General features: G+C 62.9%; 2 protein-coding genes across 3 annotated transcripts in view; one reads left to right on the top strand and one right to left on the bottom strand.

Moving 5' to 3' along the window:
- CAMSAP3 (calmodulin regulated spectrin associated protein family member 3) overlaps positions 1 to 3,921 on the top strand; it is a 35,181-nt gene extending 31,260 nt beyond the window's left edge. For both annotated transcript variants that reach the window (XM_075902169.2, XM_075902171.2), the window contains 6 exons: positions 572 to 708; positions 1,016 to 1,242; positions 1,388 to 1,484; positions 1,739 to 1,857; positions 2,684 to 2,802; positions 2,917 to 3,921. In XM_075902169.2, the coding sequence (XP_075758284.2) occupies positions 572 to 708; positions 1,016 to 1,242; positions 1,388 to 1,484; positions 1,739 to 1,857; positions 2,684 to 2,802; positions 2,917 to 3,219 (1,002 nt within the window). In that variant the 3' untranslated portion in view covers positions 3,220 to 3,921. The remainder of the gene's footprint in view (positions 1 to 571; positions 709 to 1,015; positions 1,243 to 1,387; positions 1,485 to 1,738; positions 1,858 to 2,683; positions 2,803 to 2,916) is intronic.
- A 414-nt stretch (positions 3,922 to 4,335) lies between these two features.
- XAB2 (XPA binding protein 2) lies at positions 4,336 to 19,626 on the bottom strand. The gene is made up of 19 exons (XM_075902172.2): positions 19,517 to 19,626; positions 18,177 to 18,325; positions 17,644 to 17,767; positions 16,102 to 16,299; positions 15,362 to 15,496; positions 14,814 to 14,978; positions 12,921 to 13,065; positions 12,097 to 12,248; positions 10,135 to 10,254; positions 9,695 to 9,826; positions 9,175 to 9,306; positions 8,922 to 9,035; positions 8,522 to 8,684; positions 8,048 to 8,238; positions 7,191 to 7,313; positions 6,094 to 6,265; positions 5,880 to 6,006; positions 5,046 to 5,152; positions 4,336 to 4,953 (listed from the first exon to the last, which is right to left on the bottom strand). The coding sequence occupies exons 1-19, from the start codon at positions 19,574 to 19,576 to the stop codon at positions 4,892 to 4,894; spliced, it is 2,571 nt and encodes an 856-aa protein (XP_075758287.2). The 5' UTR covers positions 19,577 to 19,626; the 3' UTR covers positions 4,336 to 4,891.
- Between the last annotated feature and the right edge of the window lies 1 nt (position 19,627).

The following is a 19,627-nucleotide window of genomic DNA, read 5'->3' as shown; positions in this document are numbered from 1 at the left end:
GGCTCTAGAGTTGGGGGCTGGGAATGGCACATGGGGGCTGTCCCTGCAGCTATGGGAACAGCTGGTTCTGGTTCTCCCCGCCCCCCAGCTCCTTCATGTAGGGAAATCCTGGGGCTGCCTCCCCTGGTGCACCCTCCATCACCGTGGGCTCAGCACCCCCGGGAGCTCCTCCTCCAGAGCCTGAGGCCTGCTGCGTGGCCTTCGCTGAGGCTGGGCCGCCTGGGTCCCAAGGAGCCATGGGAGCAGCGCTAGGGGTGGTCAGCTCAGTTGAGGCTGGGGCAGGGTTCTGGGCAGTTGGATAGTGTCGTGCTGGGGCTGTGGGGCGCTGCAGGGCTGCCTAGGACTCCTCTCGTGCCTCAGGAGGAGCTTAGCAGGCTCCGATACTGGTCTGGGTGGCACCACCGCTGTTACAGGAGCCCGGCTGGCTGGTGCTTGCCCTGCGCAGGCTTTCTCCCTCCCTCGGAAGCAGCAGCTTGGTCATGAGCTTTTGGGGGCCCCTGGGGGTTCTGCGTGCTGGAGCCGTGCATCCCGCCCTTTGCCCTGGCCCGTTTACCGGCTCTGGTCTTGCCAGGGGGATGAGAAGCCGGAGGACGAGATGGCCCAGAAGCGGGCCACTCTGCTGGAGCGCCAGCAGCGGCGCATTGAGGAGGCGCGACAGCGGAAGCAGTGGCTAGAGGCTGAGAAGGAGCAGAAGGAGGAGGCAGCCAGGTGGGGATTGGGGGGGCGGTGTGGGGAAGGAGCCCATGTTGGGTGGTACCTCGGTGGGCAGAGGCAGGTGCCTGGGGGAGGACATGACTGGGCTGCATCAGGGTGGTGCCTGGCCACAGAAGGATGGGCTCGGGTCTGCAGGCACCCCAGGGAGTGGGGGGGGGGCAGGGGGGGGGGGGAGAGCCCTCAGCAGGGTGGGATGGGCTCAGGTCTGCAGGCACCCCAGGGAGTGGGGGGGGGGAGAGCCCCCCAGCAGGGCGGTGCTGGGGCAGAGCCCAGCCCCTCACGGCCACCCTCCCTGTGCCAGGCTGCTGGCAGAGGAGCGCCCGCGGGCGGAGGAGGAGGCGAGCCCGCGGCGCGGGGACTTCACGCGCCAGGAGTACATGCGGCGCCATCAGCTGAAGCTCATGGAGGACCTGGACAAGGTGCTGCGGCAGAAGCCGACCACAGTGCGGGCCCTCAAGAAGGGGCGGCCCAAGACCGTGTTCTGCGACGACTCAGCCCTGGCCCGCAGCCCGGTCAAGGGGCTCCTTGGTACGGTGGGGCAGAGGGCGGGGGGCAGAGGCCCATGCAGCCACCCCTTGTCCAGTTGAGGCCCGTGCAGCGGAGCACCCAGGAACGGGGTCTGGCTGGCCCTGGGGATGTCGTGGGCGCCGTCTGACTGAGCTCTCTCCCCCAGGCTCCAGGCTCAGCAAGGTCTACTCCCAGTCCACTCTGTCCCTCTCCACCGTGGCCAATGACCCTGGGAACTCGCTGACCATCAAGAGACCCTCCAGGTAAGGGGGGCTGGGCAGTAACCCCCGCTTCTCCCCCTTTGGATGCTGGCACTGCAGAGGGCAGGGCTGGGGGAAGGCGACATGGTCCCCATGGGAGCCCCAGATGGGCTGGGACCCATCCTCCCTGTTGGGGTAAAGTCTCCTGAGGGGCAGCGAGGGAAGGTTTTGGGGGTAACTCCCATGGTGCTGAGGAGGGTGGGGTCTGACTTGCACTCAAACTCCTGCCTGGCTCTGACTGCCTCCCTGCCCCACAGAGCTGCCTCCCCCTCCGGCCTGATGTCCCCCAGCCGCCTACTGGGCAGCCAGAGCCGGGAGCGGGACTGGGAGAACGCATCAACTGCCTCGTCGCCTGCCTCTGTGCCTGAGTACACGGGTGAGATTTCCCCCCCCCCCCCCCGGCCCAGAGTACATGGGTGAGATCCCCCCCCCCCCGGCCCAGAGTACACGGGTGAGATCCCCCCCCCCCCCCGGCCCAGAGTACATGGGTGAGATCCCTCCACTGTCACTCCTCCAGCCCAGAGTACACAGGCAGGACCCCTGCCCTGCTCTTCCCCACCAGCCTTCATCCCCAAGTAAAGGGGCGAGACCCCGGCCCTGCCTCCCTGCCAGAGAACCAGGCCTGCAGTGGGAGAAGAAACCCTTGGCTGTGCTTCACCCTATGATCCTGCCCAGCCAAGACAGGCTCTGGTAGAGACCTGACCCCTGTAACCTGGCTGAGGGGGGGACCAAGCATTGTCAAGCAGGCCTTAGTCACCTGGCCCCAGCCGGGGGAATTCCCCAGGCCAGCCCACAGCAAGGACTGGTGAAGCTGAGCCCGGCCAAGCCCCCCGGTTCAGCCCTGCTCCTAGCCCCCCTCTTGCCTGTTCCCCCCCCTGGGCTCTGCACTTGCACCTCAGCAGAAAGGTCAGGGGATTCCTGGCACGCGTGTCCCATGCTGTCATGTCACATCTTCCAAGGACCAGCTGAAATTGAGCCCTTTTCAGTGGCCCACTTGGCTCTGTGCTATTCACCACTGTCTAGCCTGCCCTAGTCCTCACCTGCTGCAGAATACAGGGAAACCGAGGTACAGTGTAACACCCTGCCCCAGCCCTGGGCCCCGCTGAGGATACCATGTGCTGCCAGGGCTGATCCCTTGTCCAGCGGGGCCCCAGTAAGGGCCCTGTCCCTGGATCCAGCTCTAACCCCCACTCCTCTGGCAGGGCCCAAGTTGTACAAAGAGCCGAGTGCCAAGTCCAACAAGCACATCATCCACAACGCGCTGTCCCACTGCTGCCTGGCTGGCCGGGTCAATGAGCCCCATAAGAACAAGATCCTGGAGGTGAGTGGGGGGGGGGGGGGAAGCTGCCTGGGATGGGCCAGAGGCCCTAGCACTAGCACTGTGGGCACCAAATGGGGCTGAGTCTAACCCCTTCCCCTCCTCCCCTTCCCCCAGGAGATGGAGAAGAGCAAGGCCCATCACTTCTTGATCCTGTTCCGAGACTCCAGCTGCCAGTTCCGGGCGCTGTACACGCCAGCAGAGGAGACAGAGGAGCTGACGCGTCTCACAGGCTACGGCCCCCGCACCATCAGCTGGGCCATGATCGAGGGCATCTACAAGTACAACTCAGACCGCAAGCGCTTCACCCAGATCCCCACCAAGACCATGTCCATGAGCGTGGACGCCATCACTATCCAGGGCCACTTCTGGCAGACCAAGAAGCCGGGCACCCCTAAGAAGCCAGGCACCCCTAAGTAACCCCTCGGGGCAGGGAGCCCAAACCTCTGAGCTTCTACGTAGCAGGATGTTCTGTGCCCGAGGGGCTGAGCCTGAACTGCCCAATCCTTTAAGCAGCTATGGGGTCAAAGGGCACAGAGGCCCTGCCCCCACCCTCTGAGGGGAGGGGCTGGCTACCCTGGCCCCCAACCATCTGAATGTCAGACCCTGCCCCCAGGGTGGGTCTCGGCCAGGGGCCTGGCCCCCTGGCCGTGTATATTATACATAACTATACAGAGATTGAGCTATTTAAATGATTTTGCAATGATTTGTATATAAAGTGAATTGCATTTGATAAACAAGTGGGGGTTGGTGGGGGGCTGTCTGTCCGTCAGGGTGTCTGTCTCTCCATGTCTTGTCTCTTTTGTATCTTCTGAGCTTCTGCCACAGTTGAATTGTCAGACTCCTGCCCCAGCAGCAGGGGTGCTGGGCTCAGGTCGGGCCCTGGGGGTGGGGTGGGGTGGGAAGGGAGCTGGCCTCTGGGGGACTGAGGCAGCTGGGTTATAAGCCCTGGCAGCTTCCACAGGGAGCAGGACTCCCACTGCCCACTTGGGGTGCCAGAGGAGGCCAGGGTGGTCTCTCTGCCCCCCCACCCCTGCTGCCTTGCTGATGGAGGGTAGAGCCTGTTGCCTCCATGCCCAGGGGGCACCTGACAATGCCACTGAATAAAGTAACTTAAAGGAGCTTCTGCCTGTGCCTGGTTCCTTGGAAGAGCAGGAGGGGCGGAGTGTCAGCAGCAACCCTGGGAATCAGGACCCCAGGCTGCAGCACAGGCTGGTTTCACTGAATCCCAAATGGCATTTGCCCCTGTGGTTTTGATGGACAAGCTGAGCCCCAGCCCCACAGGTGCAGGGGAGAGAGGGGCAGGGCACTTGGCCTGCTGTGACTGCCCCCTTGTGCATGCACATTACCCTCCTGCAGGCCTGGCCCATGCCCAGCCTGTTTAACTTGAACACTCTCCCCAGCAGGGGCAGCCAGAGCGCCTGGCCCCTACCCTGGGCTGGCTTGTTTGCATGGCCAGGCAGGCACAGCTCCTTTGTCCAGGGGCGCCCGGAGCTGGCCCTGTCCCCTCCCCAAGCACAGAGAGCCCAGCCAGGGTGAGAGAAACCGCTTTATGGTAAAACACCATGTCCCAAGCAGCAGCCCAGTGCCTCTGCCCCCCCACCCTCCAGCAGGCAGGGCCCTCCCCAGCCAGGACTAGCTGCAGCAGGGCCCAGCCCTGGCCCCCCAGGGCTCTGCCTGCACCTTCCCTCCCTGCTGCCCAAGCCTGGCTCCCAGAGTGCTTGAGGGGGGAGGGGCTCACAGGACCCCAAGCCCAGCACCAGTTGGCATCACCCCCAGGCCTGTGCACTGCAGGGGGGGGCCAGCAATGGAAGAGCCCTGCAGAGCTGACTCCACCCCCTCCATGGTGCCCAGCAGGCAGGGTCCTCCCCTTCCTGCCCCCACAGCCAGGGCCTTATGGCTCCTGCACTCGGGCAGGGGGGACATGGCTCCAGCCAGCCCCATGGGGATGGGCCCTCACCCCCAGCTCTAGGTCTAGGACACAGCTCAGCAGCCTGGGCCCAGGCCACACCCTCTGCCCATGGTCCAGGTGTGAAACAGGATCCAGAGTAGCCACAAGCTGCTGCCCACTCCAGCATGGGGCCCAGGCTCCTCAGTCGGCCTTCAGCCCCCCGAAGACAGCCGAGGGGACGCTCTGCTGCTCCAGCTGCACCTCTGCAAGGAGAAGCAGGGGGGTCAGTGCTGGGCCAATGGCCGAGGGAGGCCCAGCTCTGCCTTGCCCAGTGGGCAGTGCCCTAGCCCCTTACCATCGGGTTCATTCTCCTCGCTCCCAGTCTCCTCCTCGTCAATGTCGATCTCGTCAGGGTTTGCCTGCCTGGAGAGCGCGGCCAGCTCGCTGCGGGACACGTCGCTCCTGCCAAGACACCGCAGGCAGGGGGTAAGCAAGGGACCAGGCCCCTCTACTATCACCCCAGAGCCAGGGAGGAGGCCTGAGGGCAGCTGCTCCGGATACAGTTCTGGGTCCCCACCGTTCCTGCCCCCATCCAGCCACTGCTCCCCACGGTGCCAGCCCCAGCCAGTGGCGAATGGGGCAGGGCAGGAGGGGTTACAGGCAGTGCTCCCCACTGTGTCATGTCCATGTACACAACGAGTTTTGCTGGTGCACCAATAAGGAGGGGCTGGACACCGCCCTCTACCCAGAGCTTTTCTGCACAAGGACCTCTTGCACCAAAGGGATCCAAAGGGGATATGCAAATGAGCACTCCATTGGCATTTCCTCTTGCAGTCTAGGTGTAGCCTTAGGGGGCGGGGCCCATACTCACCTGCAGGCACTGCCTCCTGAACTCTCATTGGCCGGGAACTGCAGCCAATGGGAGCTATGGGGACAGCTTCCTGCCGCTCTAGAGCTGCCCAGAACACAGGGGCTTTATGGGCTGCCGTCTCAAACCCCTGCTGCTAGGGCCAGAGCAGCGCACCCCCTCCCCAGCCCCAGCCGCACTGTGCGTGCAGCCTCGAGCCCCTCAGCCAGCCTCCTGCAACTTAGAGAACCCAGGTACAGGGCTGAACCAAGCCCCAGCACGCAGTGAGGCCAGCTGCATGCTGGGATGTGTAGTTCCACCAGCTGCCCTGTGTGCACAGACCTGACAAAGAGGATCTTCTCCTTGGCCCGGGGCTTGTCCCGCTCTGCTTCAGCTGCCAGCTGCTCCGCCCGCTGCTCCAGCAGCTTCATGTCATCCATGCCACTCTGCCCCGGCGCCAGGTCTGACACTGGAACCAGACAGCGGAGTGAGCGCCCGGAGCCCGAGGGGGCAGCTGCCCCCCAGACTCCCACCACAGGGGCCGGGGGCTGCTCACCAGTGCCTGTAGCGTTGCTAGAGACCTTGAGCATCTGCGAGGCCATGAAGTTGACCTGGGTGTTGTAAGTGGCCTGGACACTGCGTTTGATGCGCAGCATCTCCCGGATCGTGTCCTCGTTCCCATGCCGGATCTCAAAGTCCTTCCACGTCTGCCAGAAGGAGCCTGTGGTCTGGGAGAGGGGTGAGTCAGTCTTGGGGTGCCCACGCCATCACCCCAAGCCCTCCCTTCAATAACCGCTCCCTGACAGGCCTCAGCCCCACCTCGCCCAGAGACCGTCTTCCCCATGGCAAGCCTTGGGCTCAAGCTGTTACAGGACCCTTCCAAGTCCACGGGCTGCAAGAGACACCCGGCCCCTAGAGAGCCAGGCTTTGGGATGCAGCAGCTGTGCCAGAGCGGGGCCGTGGGCAGACACCCATTGATATCACAGCAAACCCACTCAGCCAGGGCTCCAGGTCCCTGCAGGCAAAGCAAGGCCCCCCCAACCCAGCACTGGTCAGATTGGCAGGCGCTATGGTGGGGAACCTGGGGGCCCATGGCCAGCACCACTGCATCCCCCTCACAGCGGGAGAGCCCAAGGCCCCGGCCCCAGGAGTGAGGGTGGCCCTGGTCCATCTCCCAGCTTCCTCCAAGGCAACTGAGCCTCCAGCAGGGCCCAGGAGGGACGTTAACATGAGATCAATCAACTAATTGAACAGTCAATGGAATTTTGTTTCTGCTTTGAAATGTACCAGAGGGGACTCCCGCGCCTTTCAAAGCCTGAAACGCTGCGTGGAGCCTGGGCCAGCAGGGCCCTTGCGAGGCCCCAGGCAGAGTTCCCAGCCGGCCCAGGCTCCATGCGCAGTTACCGCTTTGAACTGTACAAATTGTACATGTCTGGGGTGGAACGCCACCGCCGCGTCCCTGCCCCCTCCCACGGGGCTGGGGGAAGCAGCTGTTAAGCCGGCCCCCCCCAGCACCCCGCCTCTTCCCCCTCTTATCAGACAGAGGCAGCAAGTGGGGGGGAAGCGACTAGTCAACTAGTCACTTACTTCCCTGGGAACAACCCCACCCCGGGCCTCTGTAGCCCTGTCCCCAGGTTCACCCTGGGCCCTCACCCGGGGGTCGCAGATTTGCGAGCAGTAGGAGTAGATGGCCCGGGCCCGGTCAATCTCGCCCAACTTGCACTCCATGTCGGCAAAGCGCTGGCACATCTCCCGGGCATGTTCGTCCGACAGCACCTGGTGGTGAGAATGAGAGAGAGAGAGAGCCCCATAACCCACCGACCCCCACTGCTGAACTGCACCCCCCATTACCGCACTGCACCCCCCACCGACCCGTCATAGCACTGCATCCCCCACCGCTGGCCCCAGCTGCCCACCGACCCCCACTGCTGCCCTGTGCCCCCATTACCTCCATCGCTGCACTGCATCCCCCACCGCTGGCCCCAGCTGCCCACCGACCCCCACTGCTGCACTGTGCCCCCATTACCTCCGTCGCTGCACTGTGCCCCCCACCACTGCGCTGCGCTCCCCCACTGACCCATCATTGCACTGCATCCCCCACCGACCCATCATTGCACTGCATCCCCCACCGCTGGTCCCAGCTTCCCACCGACCCCCACCACTGCACTGCGCCCCCCACTACTGCCCAGCCTCCTCCCTCCTCCCCATGTCCCCACCGCTGGCCCCAGGGGCTCATTTCCCTCCCCCTGCCCTGAGAGGAGCACAGAGCACTCCTTTGCAGGGTGATGGTCAACGCTCCCCTGAAGGCCCTGCGAGGGGGAGGCAGGACGCCATGCAGCCCAGACCCCCATGTGCTGCCTGCAGGCTGGTGCTCTGGCACAGGAGGCTGGAGGGGTTTGCGCTACTGACTGACGGGAGGGGACCCAGGCCAGCCCAACACACTGGCACGGAGGGGTGGGGCACTGCTCCAGGCCCACGTAAGGGGACCTCCGCCAGCCCTGCTCCCTCACCTCAATGGCCTTCTCATAGATGCTGCGGGTGTGGGTGACTCCGTAGATCTCAGCCGCCCGCTTGATGTAGATGTTGTACATCTCGTATTGCTCGGAGGGCTGCACGGCCCGCGTGGCCCGCTCGTACACCGCCATGGCGTGGCGCGCCAGCCCGAACTCCTCCTCCAGCTTGGCGTACAACAGGTAGATGGCTGCGGGGACAGGGCGTGTCAGGGGCTCCGGCACAGGGACACCAGGAATCTCTTCCCAACCCCCCAGAGGTAAAGCTGGGTCGTGAGTGGGGGAGGGGCATCTGGGGGGGGGAAGGGGCAGCTCCCAGAGGAGTGACCCTGCCACTATGGTCTCAGGCCCTGTGCCATGCAGCAGAACATGCCCCAGGCCACGTGGAGCAGTGGGGCTGGGCTCCCCCTTCAGCAGCCCAGCGGGGGCGGGGGGGAGCCGTGGCGGCTGACGGCGGGAAGCCAGGCCACGTACTCTTGGCGTATTTCTGGGGGCAGCCGTCCAGCGCCTGCTCGAAGAGGTCGCGGGCGCGCTCCAGCTTCCTGCCGCCGTAGCGGTCGATGAACTTGGTCAGGTAGGTGTTCCAGATGTCGTACACGTTGGGCCAGCGGAACAGGGAGATGCCCCTCTCGTAGGCCTGCCGAGGGAGGAGGGGTGAGCGCGGCTGCCTGGCCCCCTCCAGAGCCCTCCTGCCTGGTGGCATCTGCTCCGGAGGGTCCCCCCACAGTCACAGCTCCCCCCAGTCTGCACATTAACCCTTTAATTCCCATGGCGCCAGCTCATAGCCCCCCCCACCCCCGCTGGGCACACACCTGCTAAGCCAATGAGGGGCTCTGTCAGCCAGTACCCCCCAGTGCCCAGCTAAGCCCCCCACCTTGAAGCTCTCCTCGAAGTAGGTGTGTTCCTCCAGGAACAGGGCGTAGTTGATGATGATCTGCGGCGTGGCGATGCGCAGGTCCAGGATGCGGTCGTACACGGCCTTGGTGGACTAGGGAGGGCAGCAGTATTAGGTGGATTCCAGTGGGGCTGGCAAGCAGGGACCCAGAGGCAACCCCTGCAACCCCACTGAGAGCAGCAAGGGCCCAGCTCCGCAGCCGCCTCGGGGCCTGGCAGGTGGGCATCCTCACCTTGAAGGTGCCCAGACTCTCTTCCAGGTCCGCCAGCATGGACCAGACCTTGAGGGACTTATACACGCGGCTCTGGACGGGCTCCGAGGAGTCAAAGTACTCGGCCTTCTTGGCGGGGATGGCGGTGGCTTTCTGTGGGGCAGGAGGGGAAGTGCTCAGGGCTCATGGCCAGCAGCACACGGGGCCGGCAGGGCCATTCAAGAACTCAACGGCCCCAGCAGCTGCCATGTGGGCAGCTCCCCACCGTCACTCAATCAGCAGCAGAGAACAGCCCCCACTCAAACCTCTAGGCCCCTACCCTCCCAGGGCTGGAGTGGAGCCCCCGAGTCCTGGTTCCTGCTCCCGCCCAATTCTAACCACCAGGCCCCTCTGCTCCTCCCCGAGCTGGGAGTGGAACCCACGGGTCTGGGCCTTAACTTCGAGATGTTTGTCTCTCCTCCCCCCCCAGGACTCTCCAGCTGCCGAAGGGGGGGGCTGCCTGGTGTCGTCCTTGCACCCACGTTGCCGCCCCAGGGCTCACCCGGAGGATGCGCAGGGCCTGGTCGTAGTTCTCATGGCGCAGCTCCATCTCCCCGTACTCGCACCACACGCCGGCCAGGTCGTCCACCTGCTTGAAGTTCACCTTGGTGGCCTTCTCAAAGATGGTCCTGGCCTGAGCAGCCAGAGGGATGCGGAATCAGAGGGAAGCTGCTCCCCACTTGGCCCATCCTCACCCAGCCAACCCCCCCCCCGCTCCCCCCTTAGCTCCAGCAAAGGCTCAGACACGCCCGCAGCTGGGCAGACGCCCTTTCCCCCTTGCAGCCTCTCTGCCCTGGTGCATTCACAGGGGCTCTGGCGCTGCTCCTGCCACTTTAACCCCCAGTAGCCACCACTGCCCTGGGTGACACTCCTGCCCCCCACTCCAGACGGGCCCAGGGAGAGCAGCAGCTTCCCCTGGCTGCCTCACTCCCCTCCACTCACGTCTTCGATCTGCCCGTTGTCCTCGTAGAACCTGGCGAAGGAGACCCAGAGTGTGTGCGTCTTGCCGGTGGCCTTGAAGGGGTCCACAGTCTGCACGGCCTCAGTGTAGGTGTTGATGATCTGGGGGCAGGCGGCGCCCGGGTCAGGCCCACAGGAGGAGAGGGGCACGCTCTGCCCTTTGCCACCACAGCAGGGTCCACGCAGCCCCTCCCGCGCTCCCCGAGGCCCTCTGGGAGGGGGGGGGGTGTCCGCGCTCCCCGGGGCCCTCTAGGAGGGGTGTGTGTGTGTGTCCGCGCTCCCCGGGGCCCTCTGGGTGTGGGTGTGGGTGTGTCCGTCCCCGTCCACGCTCCCCGGGGCCCTCTAGGAGGGTGTGTGTGTGTGTGTGTGTGTGTGTGTGTGTCCACGCTCCCCGGGGCCCTCTAGGAGGGTGTGTGTGTGTGTGTGTGTGTGTGTGTCCACGCTCCCCGGGGCCCTCTAGGAGGGTGTGTGTGTGTGTGTGTGTGTGTCCGCGCTCCCCGGGGCCCTCGGGGGGGGGGGGTGTCCGCGCTCCCCGGGGCCCTCTAGGAGGGGGGTGTGTGTGTGTCCGCGCTCCCCGGGGCCCTCTAGGAGGGGGTGTGTGTGTGTGTGTGTCCGTGCTCCCCGGGGCCCTCGGGGGGGGGGGTGTCTGCGCTCCCCGGGGCCCTCTGGGGGTGTGTGTGTGTGTGGGTGTGTTTTTCAGGCTCCCTTTACTCCTCGGTGGGACAGGCCAGTCTCCCGGAGCCCACTCATGAGGAAAAGGACTGAGACCCGCCCACACCAGTCACCAGATGGAGCTGCTTTGTCATTCCCAGCCAGGACTGGAACTGGAGTCCCAAGCCTTGCCCCTGCCCTGCCCCCGCAGCCTGGACTGGAACCAGACACACTCCACCCCCTGCGGCCAGATGGGAACCGGAGCCGGAAGCCCATCCCCCGCCCTCGGCTGCTCTAATGCTCTGGACACTTCCTCCAAGTCCAGCCAGCTCCCTGCTGCCCCTCCTCAGGCAGCCAGAGGCCAGGGCCAGATGGGACCAAGCAGGACTATTCTGGGAGCCAGCCGGTGCCCCGGGGCCCAGGCAGCAGCAGGGTGCTGGCTGCTCGAGAGCGGAGGTGCGGCCCAGCTCTCTGCACCTGCCTCCCCACAGCAGCACAGCCCCACCAAGGCAGCGGGAGCTCCAGGCCTAGCACCCAGGAAAGGGGCCTCCCCACCTGTCCCAGGGGATGCAAAGGGCTGCCGGGGCCAGACAGAGCCTGCACAAAGGGGTTGGCTCCAGCTTGGCTGGGCTCTGGGCTCTAACCTGCAGTGCACCAGGCTGCCCTCCAGCCTCCCCATCCGGCCCCGCGGTGCCTAGTACTCCCGGCTGGCCCGACAGCGCTGGGGCTGAGGTGCAGGAAGCCTGGGGGCTGTCGTGCTGGGACTCACTCCACGGAGCACACAGGCTGCCGCAGGGTGCAGGGCCCTGGCTCACACCCCTTCAGCCTCCCCCCTCTCACAGCCAGGGCAAGAGGGACGGAGCAACGCTCCCCTAGGCAGAGAGAGTGGGGAGCGCGTGGCACTGCAGGGAATGGAACCCAGGTGCCCGACTCACCCGGACCTCTCGGCCTCCGCCTGGGGCTTTGCCCGGCCAGGCTGGGCTGTTCACGTGCTCTCAATGTGCCCCGAGCGATGAACCCGGAGCTGAGCCGTGCTGCACGGTCCCGTGCCCCCAGCCCACCACACCGCCGTCCAGCAGCCCCGTGCAGCATGGATTAGCAGGGGAGATTCGCCCCGCCCCAGAGACGGCCATCTCTCTGTGCCAGGCAAAGGGCCTTTGTCCCTCCCCACCTCAGAGGTGCCTGCATGTGCCCCTCAGCCCTCCGCCCACTCCCCACTGCCCTGGGCTGGCACTGGGATGAGAAAGCAGAGCCCCAAGGTGAGTGGGGGTCAGGGGGATGGGCTGTCCCTACCTCTCGGGGCTTGCCCTCATAGAGCTTCACACGCTTGTGCCACTCGTGAACATTGTGGGGGTTCTGGCGCAGCAGCACGCTGTTGAGCAGCAGGGGGCGGCGTGCGATCAGCTGCTCAAAGCGAGCCAGGCGCAGTTCCAGGTCCACGTCATCTGCAGTGAGGAGAGGCAGGGGCAGATCAGCTCCTGCGCCACGTCCCTCCCCACAAAGAACCGCCCAGGGCAGCTCAGCAGGGTCTCCCCTCCCTGCTGTGGGCTACGAACCTGCCCTGGTCTGACCTGCCTCAGGCCCTCTGCCACCAGCCCTGGGCTGGACCTGAGTGCAAGGACACTGCAGCTCTTCGAGCCAGCAGGCTGTACCGGGGGGCGCAGGAAGGGGCTGAATAGTCCTCCCATTTCTAGCCCCCCTTATTAGAGCGTGCCCGGGCCGGGCGCAAGGCCACACCCCTCCAGACGCAGCTGGCAGGGAATGCCAAGGGGACCCGCCCCACTTATGCAGGAGGACTGAAGCAGCGACACGAGCCAGGAGCCCCGGGACCCCGGTTTAAAGCTCCTGAGCCCACTAGGCTCCCAGAGCCGAGACACCCCGGAGTCCCGAGGCCCAGCAGAGTCTCCCCGTTCTAAGCAGTCACTTGAGCCTCCCGTAAAGAGCAATGCGCTGCCAGAGGCCAAATGCAGCTCTGGTGTAAGGGGTGTAACCGCAGACGTCAGCATTACCCCTTTGCCCCCCAGCTCCGCCTGCCAGGCCCAGGCTGGCTGATCCCTGCCCTGCGCCCGTGACAGCAGTGCTGCTGGCACCCGCAGGCTAGGCCCAGCCCCCCTTACCCTCCTCCTCCTGCCCCAGCTCCGAGGTGGTCTCCATCTTGGCTGCGATCATGCTCTCCTCGAACTGGGCGTAGCTGTCGAACACCTGGGTGAAGTCCCGCACCGTCATCACCGTCTGGATGGCCTCCTCGTACACATCCCGGGCCTGAGACACATGGCACCGTGAGCAGGGCCCAGGCTCCCTGCTCCTGCCCCACCAAGCGACCCCCAGCCAGTCCCCACGAGAGAAACGGGAGTAACTGAGAGAGCTTGGAGCCCTGGGCCTGGTGCAAAACAAAGGTGTGAACCAGTCAACCACCTGTTAGAGACACTCACAGGTTCGCTGTCTGGCCCGTGGACTTGGAAGGTTACTCCCCCCCCCCACGCCGCCCTCCAACACTAGCTAGCACTCCCCTCCCCCCACACACACTCTAGCTAACACATCCCCTCTACATTCAGCGTTCCCTTATCCTGCCTTCCTAACACTGGAGGTGGCTCTATCCCTGGGGCAGCCTGTATTGGCTGTCTAGCTGCTCATGGGACTCGAACCCACCACCCTGCGCTCCCCAGACGAATACCCTATCCCCTAAGCCACATCAACTCTTGCACAAAGTGAATTTGACAGTACAATAAACAAACATTTTGTCCAAAATACCAGGAACAGGAAAGGGAACAAACAGGTGTCACGAAGCACGTGGCCAACGGGACAGCAGAAATTCTCAGTGCTGAGCAAGCTGTCCCTTGCCCCAAGCTCTCATGTGTTAGACTCCTAGGAGATGCTAGGACTGTGCCTTCAGGGCTATTGCTTGGCTGTGCCCGTCACCAAACCAGCCTTGGTCTTGCTTTGCAAGTACCAGTGAGCAAGGGCTGCTGAATTCGCCCGTTGCGCGACCTGCTAGTGCCGATAACACTGGAGCTCTAAGAACAATCGCACTGAGCAGCGTATCAGCAACGCTCCACTCGTCCATGCTGTTCCCTAGCCACGTGGCAGCACCATGCAGAGGACGATTAGATGCTGTGGCACTAGGAGCCTCAGAAACGCTGACTGATGAAAGCAGACTGACATTCGGGCACGGAATGGCACAGCCATTAGCTGAACGCAGGGGGGCTCAGCTGGATTGGGCCTGGATCCTGGGGTTACTCTCCATACTGCTGGAAAATGCATCATGGCTCATCAGCAGCCACGTAGCGTCCTGTGCGCTGTTTAACCCTCTGCTCTATTGTACCGCAGAGGCGGGCACGCTCAGACCCAGGGCAGCAATCCCTCCACAGACGTGTCTTGGGCTGCTTCACCAAGTAGGCAAACAGGAGTTACCCCAGTGCCTGAGGGAGAGGGGAAACCGAACTGCTCTCCAAGTTGGGGGGGTGAACTCAGCCAGCCAGCACCACTGCTGGCCTGGACAACTCCCCCCGCACCAAGCACTCTGCAGCCAGGGAAGCCGGAGGGGTTGGGGGAGGTCTGTGACGAGTTCCCCCAGCCTGCTTCCCTTCCTCTTCCCCACAGCCTGACCTGGGCTCTGCAGTCGTCCCCCAGCACCTCCCTCAGTTCAGGATTCATTTCCAACATCACCTGCCAGCTTCAAAACCTCGCCAAGATTCAGCTTGACTGACCCCATCTCCCCCACCTCCTCGCCACCAAGTATCCAGCACCAGCTGCCTTGCAGCCCTTATGGCTGCTGCTGCTAGGGAGAGAGCCTTCTCCCACACAGCTCCTGGATCCTCCTCCTCTCTCCCGCTCTACCCCACCTTGTATCATTAGCCCTTCAGCTCCGGATTCATTAACCTGTTGGGAATCCACATGGCTTCCCCTGAAGCTTTAACCCCTGTACCCACCAGACCAGGGTTAAACACAAGCTGTCCCTTGCAGCAGCTACCACCACTCCCAGAACAGACAGTGCCCAGCCCCCAAAGCACCTTCTCAAAGTGCCCACTGCGGATGTAGTAGTCAGCCAGGGAACACCAGAGCTTGCCCAGCTGGTCAGTGAAGCGAGTGAGGCCTCCGCGGATAATGGCCCCAACATTGAGGGACTTCACCTTGTCAGGATTTTGGGAGATGAGGTCACACAGCTCGTGCCACAGCTGTGGGAGAGAGGAGACATCAGGCAGCCTAGCAGGACTCCACAGGCCACTCAGCACCCACTGGGGCCCACCTCGCTGCTCCCCCAGGACTCCTGCACCCACGAGGGAGCACAGCCCATAACGGCTACTCCAGTTCCTGCCCTGGGCTTGGCTCGCTCATCTTTGCCCATTCCCTCCGCTTGTCAGCGCCCTGGGGCCCAGTGCCCACTGGTACATTCCGCAACGCGAGACACCCTGCGCGGGGCAGTGCTGGGGAATTAGTAAGGAGGCTGGGGCGCAAACTGTCCTTAAGGGGCGTGGCAAGGGGAGCTACAAGCAATGGGGGGGAGGGGGGGTGACCGGCATCCGCAAGCAAGCCCTGCCCCGGCAGCCTGGCCACTCACCTGGTAGTTGGATTTCCCCTCCTTGGAGACAAACCTCTCGTCATTGACGATGACAGCAAGGCGGAGAGCGGCCTCGTCCAGCCGGTCGATGGAGCGCAGGTATTCTATGTATTCCTCTGCGTTCTCGGGGCTCAGCTGCAGCACACACAGCAGCAATGAACATGCCTGGCAGCCAAGCGCCCCCACCCCGGGTCCTAGCCCTCGAGCTGGGACATCTGCACAGATGCTAAGAGAATCATTGCCACTAGGCAGATACAATTCCAGCATTTCCAGGGACGTTCAACCCTCCTCCCATGCTTTAGCAGGGTAACCTGCTCTCAGAAGCACCCTCCCCATCTCCAAGCACTCCAGTTTACTAGCCGCTCCCCCCCCCCCCAGGGAACCAGGGCACAGAGAGGGGAAGTGATGTGCTACTGGGGCAGGGGACCAGTGGAAGGACAGTGCAGAACTTCGGTCGCTAACCTGAGAGTGGCAGAAAGGCTCTAGTCCCGGCTCTGCCACAGTCTCCCTGCACAACCCCAGCCAGGTCACTTAGCCTCCCAGCGGGACTGTCCAAGCCAGCCCCTCAAATCCCCACTGCGAATGCACCGTGTGCTTGTGGCCGGGATCAGGGCTGGATTTTGACCCTATGAGGAGCAGCAGATCCGAGGCCTTTGCTCCAATTTGCAGATGCACAGAGCAGAAACAGGAAAACCCCAAGGAGGCTGTTCAAAGGGGAACAGGAAGGCTGGCGCCCTCACCTTGAGGTACCTGCGGTAGACTCGCACGGCCGTCTCAGGCAGGGGGTACAAGCGCACGAACTTCAGGTAGAGGGGCCAGATGCGATGGTGCTGCGTGATGGGCAGCGCCCGGAGTGCTCGGTCAAAGGTCCTGCGTGTGCGGGTGATCCGGCACTGATCCATGAGGAACTGGCAGTAATCCAGCCAGATCCGGGGCATCTGCCAGTGCAAGAGGCAGGATTGGTTACCAGGGCAGGGCCACAGGTGGGAACCTCACCTGGGATTTAGATTTCCCCTGCTTCTTGTTTGTTTCATTCTGATTGGGCAGGAGGGGATCCTCAAGAGAACCTACAGAGCCTTGTGGCTTGAAGTTGCTGGTTCCAACCCAGGCGAAGGCCAGAAGTGACAGAGCCACCAGTGGGATTGGTTCCCCTGGGCCTGTGACCCCTGCATCCACCAGACCAGCCACCCGGGGTTAAACACCAGCTGCCCCTCGCAGCGGGAGCCTTTGCCAGCAGCTAGCAGGAAATGAGTTTGCTGAGTCCAAGGCTGATTCTTGCTGCTCCCCCAGCACACAGGTAAGCTGAGCACGAGGCCTGGGCAGTGCTGACGCATGCTGGCTATTGATGGCCTGGGGGAGCTGGCCCTGCAGCTGCCCAGGCTATACCTGTTCTGAAGATACACATGGGACTCAAAGCAAGCAGGCAAGGATCTAAGGCAGTGGTCACCAACCAGTCCATTGGGATCTACTGGTAGATCTTGGAGCCTCTGATAGGTGATCTTGACTGGTTTGTCCAAGAAACTGTCAACTGCAGCACTTCAGCTGCTCCTCGCCCCACTGCTGCGCACCTCCCTTTGCCTTGGAGCGGTTTCCCTCTCACACTCTGTATTCTGCCTCCACAGAATGGGGGGGGGGGGTGAGGGGCACAACAGGATTTGGGATGGAGAGAGTTTGCTGGCTGCCTTTGAGAGTGGTGCAGGGCCAGTGCAGGAGTGAGCCTGCCTTTAGCCTCACTGCACCACCACACCTGTGGTAGTCAGTGTCTAGCTGAAGCCTGCATCCTGAATCCCTGTCATGGTCATGTACTCCCTCCTGCACCCAACCCCTGCCCCAGGCTCAGCTCAAAGCCCTTCTCACACTCCAAATCCCTTAGCCCAAGACCAAAGCCTGCACCCCAACCCTCTGCCCCTGCCTGATGACAGTGAGGGAGGGAGAATGGAGTGAGCAGGGACAGGGCTTTGCAGAAGGGGCATGAAGGAGGTGAGACAAAGATATTTGAGTTTGGGGTAGATCCAAAGTGATCTCATCCTTTAAAAGGTTGGAGACCACGGATCTAAGGTGTGTAGGTTCCATGGCTGGGTGATCTATGGGGGGGGGGGGGGGGAAGAGCCAGGGTCTGAGGCAGGAGCTGTCCTTAGTTGGAAGCTTCCTCCACGGGTCCTCCAATAACCAACAGCTTAGTTGGAAGCTTCCTCCAACAACCATTCTCTCGTAGGGCGTCTTTATATACTACAATCAAGCTCAGCAGCTCTGCCACACATCCGTCCCAGGCCTCCCCCTACCTTGTGCATGAAGACGAGGGCACGTTCGTGGCAGTTGTTCACCTCCTCATAGCCGGGGTCAGTCACACACCTGTTCTTCACCTGCTTCCGGCGCTGCTTGAGGTAGTTGTACCATAGCTTGTAACTGCAAACACCATGGAGTTGTCACACCAAAAGTTTCTGTAGTCTGCGCTCCTGTCCCAACTCCCAAAGCACCTCCTGCTGGGAGAGGCTAGATGGGTGGAGCTGTCCATATCCAGCGCCTCTGCACTTCCCTGCAGTGCTTCTCACAGGGGCTGTGAGATCCTAAAGGGTATGTCTACACTGCAACAGAGATAAGCTACCTTCAACCTAGCAAGCTTGTATAACAGCAGCACAGATACAGCAGCCTGGGCAGTACAAGTAGGCCCACAAATGTACTCAAGTGGCTGCTGCTTCATCCCCACTGTTAATCGAGCTCATTGCTTGGGCATGTCAACATATGCTCTTACATCTCTCACAACAACACAGACATACCCAAAGAGTGCTCCATGCCTTCACTCCCAGCCACATACCTGCCTGGCAGCTCCTTGAGGGCTCTCTCGTAGATGAGGTTCAGCACCTGCCGGGGGGCATTCTGTTTGAACTCAATGTAGCGGATCCAGCACTTGACAGAGAAAGGGTTGCGCAGGATTTCTTCCTCGTACTGCAGATCCTCTTCCTCCTGTATGCGGGAGACAGGGGTTAGAGACAGAACCCAGGAATCTCTGAGCACCACCCATGCTGCTTTTAAGACTCAAAGTCTGTTTAGCAGGGAAATCGCCAAGGGAATCTAAACTTTACAAATTTATTTTCCTCTACGATTCCAAACTGTTTCCTTATTCAGCATTTGCTCCCTCCATGCTGGCAGCCTGTATTGTTAACATGGGGGTTGCTCTGGGGATGGAAAAATGCAAACATACTGGCTTATTAATGTAGGAATAGGAGGATCAGGGCTTTGTGAATGTTGCTTTGCTCAGGAAAGCTAGAGCTGGGCCTGTATACTGGATTCTATTATAGAGCTGCTCAGAACTACACGCACACTGGATTGGAAATGTAGGGTACAGAGAACCAAGCTGGGATGTCAAAGGCTGACCCTTGCTCCACAGCGCCAGGGCCTGGGTGAGGAATCACGGCATGAGAGTTGCCCCAGCACCTGGCAATGATAGGCATGCATACTTGAGGGTACTCAAGTTTTGTAGGGTTCAGACTTTGCCAATCCACAGCTCTGGCTGGATGTGGACACTCAAACCCTGACTTGCATGGTGGGAAGGGGACACAGGCCCTAGGCTGGTAGGGGACAAGCCTGAGTCTAAGAGTGTCAGCACTGGGAGGCCCTGGGTCCATGGGGAGTTCAGGGGGAGGACTGTGTTCTTGAGGTGGACAGCACGGGGGGTGCTGAGTCCGTGAGGGGAGGGGCTGGGACTTTGGGGAGCACCACGGGGGGGGGGGGGCTCTTGGTCCGTGAGGGGAGGGGCTGGGACTTTGGGGGGCCCCACGGGGGGAGGCTCTTGGTCCGTGGGGGGAGGGGCTGGGACTTTGGGGGGCCCCACGGGGGGAGGCTCTTGGTCCGTGGGGGGAGGGGCTGGGACTTTGGGGGGCACCACGGGGGGAGGCTCTTGGTCCGTGGGGGGAGGGGCTGGGACTTTGGGGGGCCCCACGGGGGGAGGCTCTTGGTCCGTGGGGGGAGGGGCTGGGACTTTGGGGGGCCCCACGGGGGGAGGCTCTTGGTCCGTGGGGGGAGGGGCTGGGACTTTGGGGGGCCCCACGGGGGGGGCTTTGCGCCCGTTGGCAGGAGGGGGCGGGGTTGGGGGCAGCGAGGGGGGGCGGGGGGGTACGGTGGCCCACAGGACGAGGCGCCCGCGCGGGCACTCACGAAGAAGAGGTCCGGCTTCCCCGCGCCGCCAGCCACCGGCGCCTCCTCCAGCTCCGGCATCGCGCCAACGCCCGACGCTGCTCCCCGCACACCGACAACGACAGGCCCCGA

Source organism: Pelodiscus sinensis, chromosome 31 (assembly GCF_052426305.1).
Source record: "Pelodiscus sinensis isolate ZL-2025 chromosome 31, ASM5242630v1, whole genome shotgun sequence".
NCBI classification, from domain to species: domain Eukaryota; kingdom Metazoa; phylum Chordata; order Testudines; family Trionychidae; genus Pelodiscus; species Pelodiscus sinensis.
This window is presented reverse-complemented; position numbering and strand designations above follow the sequence as displayed.

Coding starts and splice junctions, on each gene's coding strand:
- XAB2 (XM_075902172.2), bottom strand. CDS start 19,576: ATGCCGGAGCTGGAGGAGGCGCCGGTGGCTGGCGGCGCGGGGAAGCCG. Junction 16,300..17,643: donor CCCTCGTCTTCATGCACAAG/GTAGGGGGAGGC, acceptor TTGCACTGGCAG/ATGCCCCGGATCTGGCTGGA. Junction 15,497..16,101: donor TCTACCGCAGGTACCTCAAG/GTGAGGGCGCCA, acceptor TGTGTGCTGCAG/CTGAGCCCCGAGAACGCAGA.